An 11,017-nucleotide genomic window follows, 5' to 3' on the forward strand; every position below is an offset into this window, starting at 1 on the left:
TTCGATAACAATTTTTTCATGTTTGAAATGTTTTTTTTTATACTATTAATCCACTTGTTCTAATACGTCATAATTTCTATAGTAACAGATCATTCATACAGGGACCTGTACGACAGACGTTCGAATATTCCAGCAGCCTCTGTTCTGTGAACTTATCTCTGTAACTACAATATTTAGGACATTCCAGTTTCCAAACAAATCATCCCTGTACAAGAATATTAGTACATTTTCACAACTCAAAATTCATAAATCTTACTTCTTAATATCTGTAAGAATTGCGACTATTTTTTGGTAAAACCTCATTTCATAAAACAGTGCATTTCGTTGGCTTTGAACTAGTACTCTGCTCAATGACAATAAAATCTGATCTAATCTAATGCAATCTAATTTTGTTTCTCTGTTACCAATAACTCACTTTGTGCTCCCACTTACTCTGTTGTGTTTTCATTTTTTTAAATATTCTAAAATTAAATCTAATACTATTAAGGTTACTGCCCTGTGATGGACTGATGTCCCATTCCAGGTGTATTCCTGTTTTGTGCCCAGTGTTTCCTGGGATTGGCTTCGGATCCACCGTGACCTTGACCAGGATAGAGAGGCTACCAAAGTTGAATGAATGACTACTGAATATATTATACAAATAATTACACTCGAATGACTTTATTTTCATCATACATGTTTTTACTCATGACTCATCAACTGACTACTCAGCCATGACCAAAAATGTAAGTGGATACATGAATCATTCAGAAGGTAAACGAGTCATGATCAGGGAACCTCTGGTTGATGTAAATACCTGATGTAACCTACAATCACAGTTTCTTTCTTGTTGCATCAGCGCACTGGGATGGATGGTTATTAATGATTGGCAGGTCACTTACAATTGTAAATGCAATGTGTTAACTCCAATTTAAGAATTCTAAGTAATATTTGATTGGACAAGATTTATTCTTCTACTTAGGCTTAAAAGGGCTTTTGTGTAAGAAAGCCTTACACTTATGTACAGGTGTGGTTTAGTATGACCCAATGTTCATTCAACATGAATCCCATGAATATATATACAACCTGTGTGTAGATAATAATTAATATTTTAAACTGATGTGTAAATAGGCTAGCAAGGTGGTTTGTAACTCTGATACTTAAAATAGTCATTTATCATCGTCATCATTATCGTTCATCACCAGATTCTAAGCAAAGATGTTCACATATTGATCTTAGAATATTAAACTGAATCGTATCATATCGTAGCAGAATCAGTGGTATCGTCAAATATCGTATCGTGGCCTTATAAGTCAAAATTGTATTGTATCGTAGCAGATTCAGTGGTATCACATTGTAGTGTTCTTGCCTTAAGTATGAAAATCATACTGCGTTTAGTCTATATAAGTCAAAGTTAATTTAATATATATTGATGTTAATTTTATTTATGTCAGTGTTTATTCTATATTTACTGCTTGGTATGTATATAATTTGCGGTTTGTTGTAGAAACCACAATATTTTTTTTTCATTTTTTTATTCACACGAAACAGTCTGTAATAGAAAGCCCAACTTCCGGGTCTTTAAGAAAATGTCACAGGAGCTGTCCAATCACAGAGCAGGTTAGCGCCTTCTCGTGACGCCACACACCCCGGTACGTGTGCCAATGAGGAAAGGCCAGCGTGCCGGTCTCAGCCAATCAGCGTCTTCCAACGAGATGCCCGTGCACCAATGGCGAGCCTCCACGACGGGAAAGCACTGACAGCTTATATACAGGCGCCGTCATTCATCCGATTTCATTTTAAACAGCGACACGAAGTGAAAAGAAAGAGTCAAGTGTGTAAAGAGAGAGAAAGAGCGAGACCGCGGTATTAACGGATTCATACTAACGCCGTGCAGCTTCTCATCGCTTCAGTTTAATCTTCTACAATATTTAAGGTAAGTTTTCTGCATTTACTTCAGATTAATTATCGTTAGAAATATCACGCATGCGTATTTAACGCCGAGTTAACATTAGAAGGAGAAACGGAGTGGGTAAAGTGTTTAAAACGTAAACAGCGTCATACTTTTGCTACCTGAGACGTAAAGGTGGTACCATTTTAATATAATTAGTATTGCGCTGCTGCTAAGGAGTTAAATTAGCGGTTTCCATTTCGTCTCGCGCACATTCTAGCTTTTTCTAGAGCTGCTAACGGTTTGCTAGCAAGCTAGTAGTTTAGCTTAGCTTAGTTTAGCTTATTTTGAGTCTTGCAGGGGAAAAAAAGCAAGTTGGAAAATATTGTTCATCGTTAAACCAGTATTTTGATGATAAACAATTAATGAATATTCTAAAGTATTGTTTGTTGCTATGTTAATTTGGTTTACGTGCTAGCACGATGCAGCTAGCATGCTAGCCTCGCAATGCAAATGGGTCTTTTTTTTTTTTTTTGCTTCTTCCGTTCTTCTGCATTGGCGTTTTTTTTGCAGCCCGTTATCCGAGCTTGCTAGTCGAGAGTTAAGTAGCTTGAATGCATTTATAACAATTAACTAATTGTTATTTCTAGTGGTCAGTTGGCTGTTAGTTTTTTCTCGCCTTCTGTATGGCTAAACCCACGTGACTTCAGGGCGGAACCTGCTGTGACTTCTAATCTAATTCATGTCTGTTTCAAACTTTATTCCTTAACAGAGTGAAGACTAATCGGACATTGATACCACCATGAGGTTACTGGGGTTGTTCCTACTGGTGGTCGGCTGTGTGTACGCCGACGATGATGACAAGAAGGAAAATGTCGGCACTGTAGTGGGCATTGACCTGGGAACTACGTACTCCTGGTGAGTGTGAGATGCTCTCCTCATTTATCAATCTACGAGCGTTTATTCGATTAAATGAATCATATCTAAAATTGTTCTGCTTCCGTTTAGTGTCGGAGTGTTCAAGAATGGCCGTGTCGAGATCATCGCCAACGACCAGGGTAACCGCATCACTCCGTCCTACGTGGCCTTCACTAGCGAGGGTGAGCGTCTGATCGGAGACGCCGCCAAGAATCAGCTCACCTCCAACCCCGAGAACACTGTCTTCGATGCCAAGCGGTTGATTGGTCGTACGTGGGGTGACTCCTCTGTGCAGCAGGACATCAAATACTTTCCTTTCAAGGTGGGTATCTCGTAATGCTTATCTGCGTTATTGATGTCGTAGAGAAGTCTTGACGCCTGACCGACGTTTTTATTTGAACAATTCTTTCTCAAGGTTCTTGAGAAGAAGTCCAAGCCCCATATTCAAGTGGAGATTGGAGCTGGTCAGTTGAAGACCTTCGCCCCTGAGGAGATATCCGCCATGGTGCTTACTAAGATGAAGGAAACTGCGGAGGCTTACCTGGGAAAGACGGTATGTTGTTGGTGTTTTTGTGAAAAGAATGTTTGAAAAACACTACATATCATGAGAGAATAATAAACACCACTTTTTTTTGTATAGGTCACACATGCCGTGGTCACCGTCCCCGCTTACTTCAACGATGCTCAGCGCCAGGCTACCAAGGACGCCGGTACCATCGCTGGCCTGAACGTGATGAGAATCATCAATGAGCCGTAAGCCCTTTTGATTCTTTTTCGAAAGCTCATTGTTCAAATTTATCGTGTTGCAACGCCGTTACTTAGACTTTCGTTACCGTCATCGCAGGACTGCAGCTGCCATCGCTTACGGCCTGGACAAGAAAGACGGTGAGAAGAACATCCTGGTGTTTGACCTTGGCGGTGGTACTTTCGACGTGTCCCTGCTGACCATCGATAACGGCGTCTTCGAAGTGGTGGCTACCAACGGAGACACTCACCTCGGCGGCGAAGACTTCGACCAGCGCGTCATGGATCACTTCATCAAGCTGTACAAGAAGAAGACGGGAAAAGACGTGCGCAAAGACAGCCGTGCCGTCCAGAAGCTGCGCCGTGAGGTCGAGAAGGCCAAGAGAGCGCTGTCGTCTCAGCACCAGGCCCGCATCGAGATCGAGTCGTTCTTCGAGGGCGAGGACTTCTCGGAGACTCTCACCCGTGCCAAGTTTGAGGAGCTCAACATGGTAAGACCATTTCCATGGTCTCGGCTGTCGGCGTTTTTAGTATTCAGCATGTCAAACTTGCTTCAGATTAAATCTATTTATTTTTTTTCTGCTTCCATCACAGGATCTCTTCCGCTCCACCATGAAACCCGTGCAGAAAGTCCTGGAAGACTCGGACCTGAAGAAGTCTGATATCCACGAGATTGTTCTCGTGGGCGGGTCCACTCGTATCCCCAAGATCCAGCAGCTGGTGAAGGAGTTCTTCAACGGCAAAGAGCCGTCCAGAGGCATCAACCCTGACGAGGCCGTGGCTTACGGAGCTGCTGTGCAGGCTGGAGTGCTGTCCGGAGAGGAAGATACAGGTGAGTTTTACTGACGGGAAAATCCTCGGTAAAAGCAATGTCGTAAAAAACCTTCAGTTTAAAAAGTAGCATTAAGCTAACGTGGTTCGATCACGTCCACAGGAAACATCGTGCTTTTGGACGTGTGCCCTCTGACTCTTGGTATTGAGACTGTTGGAGGAGTGATGACCAAACTCATCCCCAGGAATACCGTCGTCCCCACCAAGAAGTCTCAGATCTTCTCTACAGCTTCTGACAACCAGCCGACTGTCACAATCAAAGTTTATGAAGGTAAGAGAATGTCAACAATTCGTATTTATGGTAAGCTTATTTTGATACATTTGAGCTGGTGATAAAATTTCTTGGTTCTCTCTCACCCCTCCTCCTTCCAGGTGAGCGTCCTCTGACCAAAGACAACCACCTCCTGGGCACCTTTGACCTAACAGGAATCCCTCCAGCACCCCGCGGTGTTCCTCAGATCGAAGTCACGTTTGAAATCGACGTCAACGGTATCCTAAGGGTCACGGCTGAAGACAAGGGCACGGGCAACAAAAACAAGATCACGATCACCAACGACCAGAACCGGTTGACGCCCGAAGACATCGAGCGCATGGTGAACGATGCCGAGCGCTTCGCCGACGAAGACAAGAAGCTGAAAGAGCGCATCGATGCCCGCAACGAGCTCGAGAGCTACGCCTACTCACTCAAGAACCAGGTAGGAGACAAGGAGAAGCTGGGAGGCAAGCTGTCTTCCGAAGACAAGGAGACCATCGAAAAAACCGTGGAGGAAAAGATCGAATGGCTAGAGTCCCACCAGGACGCCGACATAGAAGACTTCCAGGCCAAGAAGAAGGAGCTGGAAGAAATCGTCCAGCCGATCATCAGCAAGCTGTATGGTAGCGCAGGCGGTCCACCACCAGAAGAGGGCGGCGATGACGAGAAGGACGAGTTGTAGGTTGAAGATTTTTTTTTTTTTTTTTTTTTTTTTTTCTTTATCCTTCAGCCCTCCTGATATGACCTTGCCCTCTCTGGAGGGGGAAAAAAGGGGGACGGATGTACATAATTGCTGGATTTGATGGACAATTGTGAGGGAAGGTATAAAGGGGGCGGGACAACCATAAAATCCCAATTTAAGTCTGAAAAGGACTTGGAGCATTTAGAGAGTGTGAGATGTTGCTCTTCACTGAGGTGGAGATTTAGTCAGCCTGGATATTGAGGCTTGCTGCTGTTCTCAGGCAGTTGGGGAGGAGTTCTGTGGGTTAGGGTGGGATTTTAGGGTGGGCAAGGGGGTGGGTGGGGTTAGACTTAATGGGTGTGTTGGGTCCTGGGCAAACATCGTTGTTCAAACTCAAGTTATTTATTTAAATCTGGCAAATGTAGAGTACGTTTCTACTGCAACCTCATGGGAATAAACGTGTTTGATACAAAACTACTCGACGTGTGTGTCGTCATTGCCTGAACACTTCGAATCTGGGTGCCATGACGCAAACACTTCATCTTACAGCTTTAATTTGATTTATTTATTGTTTTACTTCAGTGATGTGAAGGTTTAATATTTAATAGTGCATTAGTTTTAAGCATATGAAGGTGAGCATCTGTTTATCCTTGCTGTTTAAAAATAAATAAATAAAAATTCCAGACTCTTCCAAGTTGACTACGATTTCCATATTATGTTCAATTTTCTTAATGAATACCCTTTTTTAAAAAAAAATATAAAAAATTTGAACCTTTCCACTTACTGTAAAGAAAATAACTCCTAAAATGCTAGATAATAGTAAATACAGTCCATTAAAACACTCGACATCTAAATCTATCCTAATCTACAGTATGTGTTATGTTCTGAAGGTCGAGTGGCTGTGCTCCTTATATGGTTATTAATTATAATCTTCAACTCTACCCACCTGTTATACATTAGTAAATACATTTCTCACTTCACACTCGTTTACACACGTGGGTTGAGCCAAGAGTTTTGTGTTTTATTATCAAATTAAAAGAAGTTAAAGAGCATCACGTTAACAAGGTGACGAGACAGTCGTTGAAAATGAGCCCGTGAGTATCCATGCCTCCGAACACAAAGCACAGATGCTTCGTTTCCCTCTCACGGCTTTCTGCTTTGTCCTCGACGCCGGTGTCGGACCTTTCGGGCCAAGGCACGACACACGTGGAGTGGTCCAGTCGGTTCTGCGGAAGGTCACCTTCGAATTTCAGCAGGGTCCAGCGTTGTTTGTCTGAAGATAAGAGGAATGTAATCTTGATTATCACAACGTCAAGGTTGTTTGGGTCTTTAATATGGACTGTAATCTCTGTATAACTATACAGTCTTATGTACTCATAAGTTTACACACCCCTGGCGGAATTTGCATGGTTTTTAGAACGCTTTTTTAGAAAATACGAGCGATCGGAGTCATTGGCAAAATGTTTTTGCAGTTCTCTTCACAGCATCTCAATGACGTCGAGGTCCAGGGGCTGTGAGGGCCACTCCAAAACCGTCACTTCCTTCTTCCTTCCTCTGTAGCCACTGATGATTCAACTTGGCCCTGTGGTTTGTATCGCTGTCATGTTAGAAAGTCCATGTGCGCCCCAGACAGCTTCCGGGCTGATGCGTGCAAATTTTCCTCTGAGGTTGTTTTTTTTTTTTTTTTTTTTTTTTTGGAAAATGTGATGTGATTTCTCTTGCTATCAATTTTGAGGAAATTTCCTGTGCCACTGTAGCTCACGCACTCCCAAAACAGCAGAGACTCATGCACCTCCGTGATACATGGTAGGGACGGTGCGTTTCTCTTCATAGGAAATGTCGATTCCTCTCCAAACCATAAAACTTAATTTTAGTCTTATCGCTCTAAATCACTTCAAAATCCTTGGGGGTTCTCTAGATCAACCACCATGTTCCTGGAGATCTACTTTCCAGAAGACTTGGGAGCCGTAAGAAGTTCATGATCAACTAAACTAATCGACCGAAACTAAAACAACTTTGGTTGGAGATGAAACCTGCAGGAAGGTAGATCTCAAGGAAGAACATTTGTGACCACTGCTCTAGATGCAAAAAATAGCCTTCCATTCCTTTTTTTTTTTTTTTACCACAACCTATTTTTTGTTCAAGCATCTCCTTATTGAACAGAAACAGCCACCCCACATTTCATCCATCCATCCGTTTTCTATAGTGCTTATCCTACTGGGTCATGGGGAACCTGGAGCCAATCCAAGGGAGCATGGGGTACAAGGCGGGGTACTCTCTGGACAGGGTGCCAGTCCATCGCAGGGCACAATCACACACTCATTCATAAACTACGGACACTCTGGACATGCCAATCAGCCTACCATGCATGTCTTTGGACTGGGGGAGGAAACCGGCGTACCTGAAGGAAACCCCCACAGCACGAGGAGAACATGCAAACTCCACACACACAGGACACTGCCCGAATCGACCCCCCGACCCTGGAGGTGTGAGGCGAACGAGCTAACCACTATAAAGAAGTTGCTCGGGGGCTTTACTTCGCATCTCGTACAATTTTCTTTGTGGTTTTGGCAGAAATCTTTCTTGGTCTATCCGATCTTGGCTTGGTCTCCACGGATCCACTGGTCTTCCACTTCTTTATAGTCCTGATTTGCATTTTCAATTCTTTAGATATAACTATTTCCTAATTTATGGTGTTGAATTCCTACCCCCCACCCCCCGCCGGTCACGTATCATTTGACGGTTCTTTTGCTTTCCCCATATTTCAGTATCCAGCGAATTCAGTGCCTGCACAGACTAAATGCACAAGGATTCCCCCTAATAACTAAGAAGCACACTGACTATTCATTTACATACTCTGATCACAATCAAAACACGACGAGGTGCGGATTCTTACCCTTCAGGGATCTCAATATACTCCAGTCAGTATTAACAGGCTCAAAATAGAAGGGTGTGTAAACCTTCGACGAGTTACGTGTGTCAATTCAGTTATGATGATGATTAATAGAATACGTGGAAATTTCTGTGATGATAAACAGCTCGATCTGAGCGTCACTACTAAATAAAGCAAACGTGATCCGTACACCTTAGGGATTCTTTACATACGCGACTATTACAAGGATGTAACACGGCTTCACGCTGTTCGCTTGTACGTACCGCTCTGAAACCTGTACATGGAATTGCTCGCTCCGTCGGCCGTCATCCCTCCAAAAATATAAACGTTTCTCCCCAGAGCCACAGCGGAGTGAGCTGCTGTTCCTGGAGGAACGTCTCCTTTAGCCTTCACCCGCTCCCACTTCATACTCTCTGAGGAACATGTTAACGCGTATAAATACCACATGTTTAAAACATATCCGGCGAGTGAATGAAAGTGTGCCGTGTACCTGTATCCAGAGAGAACATATCAGAGTGGAACTTCTCTCCTGCCATCCCTCCGTGGACGTAGATGACGGATCCGACGGCTACGATCGTGTGACCGTGCCGCGGCGAAGGAGGCTTTCCTTCGCTCTCTGGCTGTGACCACGTGCAGGTTACTTCAGAGAGAAACGCACATGCAGAATTATTCGTTTTAATAACTGCACCGGGTCTCTAACGTGTATAAAGTCCAACAGCTGATACGTTTCTACACAGTTTCATTCGCTAAGGGCAAAAATGACCAAATTTCTAGACCTACAATTAAAAAAAACAAACAAAAAAAAACAATACACACAGCCTGCATTTGAAATCGATCTACAGCAGGGGTAGCGGTGATATTTTAAAGTGTCCATGATAAATTCGATTATTTCTTTAGTCTCTCTAGAGAATAACGCATCTCCTGAACGAACTCGTCGACAAACACGTAAACACGCAGGACAGGCGTAGATGGTTTTACGTAAAGAAGAGACCTGCGTTAAAGACGTGCACCTGGGGGTCGGTCACTGGCGTGGCCCCTGTCTCTCCACCGGAGAAGACGAACAGTCTGTCTCCAACACATGCCGAGTTAGTGTGGTACGTCCTCGGGCTCGGGCGTGTCCCTTTCACCTCCACTGTCCTCCACGGAGCTCTGTCTGCACACAGGAACATAAAAACACAGACAACTCATGTAATAAAATCTACATGAAAACGAACTCATAAGAGACTACAGTAATTACCTGCGGTGTGTAAAACCTGAACGCAGTTCCGGTTAGCGCTCTGTTCAGCTCCTCCGAACACCCACAGACTCTCAGGGTCGCGCTCAGACACAAAGCTACAGTGTTCATATCTCGCCTGGAGTCCTTCCCAGGAATCAGGAATGTCCCATTCATGGCTGTCTAAAAAAAAATATAGATATATTCAATTGATTTTAAGTCGATGAAGTAACACGGTCATTTCGATAAACACTTTTACTCATCAGGCAAGCGCGTATTGAATTCAGTGTGATGTAGAACTGAGGTAGAATCTATTCATGTAGCTGATCTTGCTCAAGGGTCATGCTGAGGCAGAATACCGTACAACGAGACATTACCGAGATTTATAAGGGAGCAATGTGAAAAGCTGCCGCTCGGATTGGCCCCCCCGACAATCACGATCTGTCCTTTTCCGCCACTGGCTGAAGGCATGAATGTGCAGGTGTGACCGACGCTGGGTCCAGGAGCTTCACCTCGTGGCACCAGAGCATACCTGTAGGGTTTAAAGAGGAAAAAAATGTCACTGTATCACAACAATGGCAGATAATGATGGGAAATAAACCAGGTGTGTGTGTGTGAGAGTGTGGTATGTACCACTGCTTTTCTCTGGGCTTATCTTCTGGGCCGAGGATGGGCAGAAGCTCCATGAGTCTGGATAAAGCACAAGAAAGATATGATTGAGTCAGATCAGAGTGTATGAAAGACAATCCACAGATATGGATTAAAAACATGTTATTCCGCGTAAAAAAAAAGGAAGAAATTTAATTAACGTTTATGGAAGGAGTCTCCAGTGTTAGCGCTTTGTAACAGTCAGTGGGTTTTCAGGACTGACGGCAGATGAGGGAGTGAGGGAGCGATTACTCAGATGTTCTACAACTGTAAACATAACTGTAAACGGATGACGTTCATTAATATATTAAAAATGTGGAATTGCTGGCAAATTGCTGTGGTGTAAGAGGAATAAAACACGAAGGTGTGGTGTGGTAATGAATATCGATACATTTTCAGCAAGAGAATCACAGAGCTGTTTCAGCTCACATTCAGAAATGAGAATCGACTCCTTAAACGGCTATTTAGATATCAGAGTCAACTCCTTAAACGGTGATTCAGAAGTGAGAGTCGACTCCCAAACGGCTATTCAGAAATGAGAATCGACTCCTTAAACGGCTATTTAGAAATTAGTGTCGACTCCTTAAACGGTGATTCAGAAGTGAGAATCGATTCCCAAACGACTATTCAGAAATGAGAGTCGACTCCTAAACGGCTATTTAGAAATTAGAGTCGACTCCTTAAACGGCTTTCCAGAAATGAGAGTCGACTCCCAAACGGCTAGTTAGAAATGAGAATCGACCCCAAACGACTATTCAGAAATGAGAGTCGACTCCTTAAACGGCTATTCAGAAATGAGAATCGATTCCCAGACGGCTATTCAGAAATTAGAGTCGACCTCTTAAACGGCTATTTAGAAATGAGAATCGACTCCCAAACGGCTATTCTGAAAAGCGAGCCGAGTCAAAGAGAACGACACCTCAATGATATAAAGACCTCACTATTAATTGCACTATACGGCTCCG

General features: G+C 43.4%; 2 protein-coding genes across 2 annotated transcripts in view; one reads left to right on the forward strand and one right to left on the reverse strand.

The window, feature by feature from the left end:
• Positions 1 to 1,756: 1,756 nt before the first annotated feature.
• Positions 1,757 to 5,772, forward strand: hspa5 (heat shock protein 5). Its single transcript, XM_053617730.1, has 9 exons — positions 1,757 to 1,915; positions 2,643 to 2,788; positions 2,879 to 3,110; positions 3,204 to 3,341; positions 3,429 to 3,541; positions 3,633 to 4,023; positions 4,127 to 4,364; positions 4,467 to 4,634; positions 4,736 to 5,772. Exons 2-9 carry the CDS (start codon positions 2,673 to 2,675, stop codon positions 5,296 to 5,298), a joined length of 1,959 nt encoding a protein of 652 aa, XP_053473705.1. The 5' UTR covers positions 1,757 to 1,915; positions 2,643 to 2,672; the 3' UTR covers positions 5,299 to 5,772.
• Positions 5,773 to 6,270: 498 nt separating this feature from the next.
• Positions 6,271 to 11,017, reverse strand: part of rabepk (Rab9 effector protein with kelch motifs) — a 5,318-nt gene continuing 571 nt past the window's right edge. Inside the window, exons 2-8 of the mRNA XM_053617731.1 lie at positions 10,038 to 10,094; positions 9,782 to 9,936; positions 9,429 to 9,587; positions 9,183 to 9,344; positions 8,682 to 8,831; positions 8,455 to 8,604; positions 6,271 to 6,571 (exon numbers count right to left, since the gene is read on the reverse strand). Of these exons, the coding sequence (XP_053473706.1) occupies positions 6,351 to 6,571; positions 8,455 to 8,604; positions 8,682 to 8,831; positions 9,183 to 9,344; positions 9,429 to 9,587; positions 9,782 to 9,936; positions 10,038 to 10,090 (1,050 nt within the window). The 5' untranslated portion in view covers positions 10,091 to 10,094 and the 3' untranslated portion in view covers positions 6,271 to 6,350. The remainder of the gene's footprint in view (positions 6,572 to 8,454; positions 8,605 to 8,681; positions 8,832 to 9,182; positions 9,345 to 9,428; positions 9,588 to 9,781; positions 9,937 to 10,037; positions 10,095 to 11,017) is intronic.

The sequence above is a fragment of the Ictalurus furcatus genome, chromosome 28 (assembly GCF_023375685.1).
Source record: "Ictalurus furcatus strain D&B chromosome 28, Billie_1.0, whole genome shotgun sequence".
NCBI lineage: Eukaryota > Metazoa > Chordata > Actinopteri > Siluriformes > Ictaluridae > Ictalurus > Ictalurus furcatus.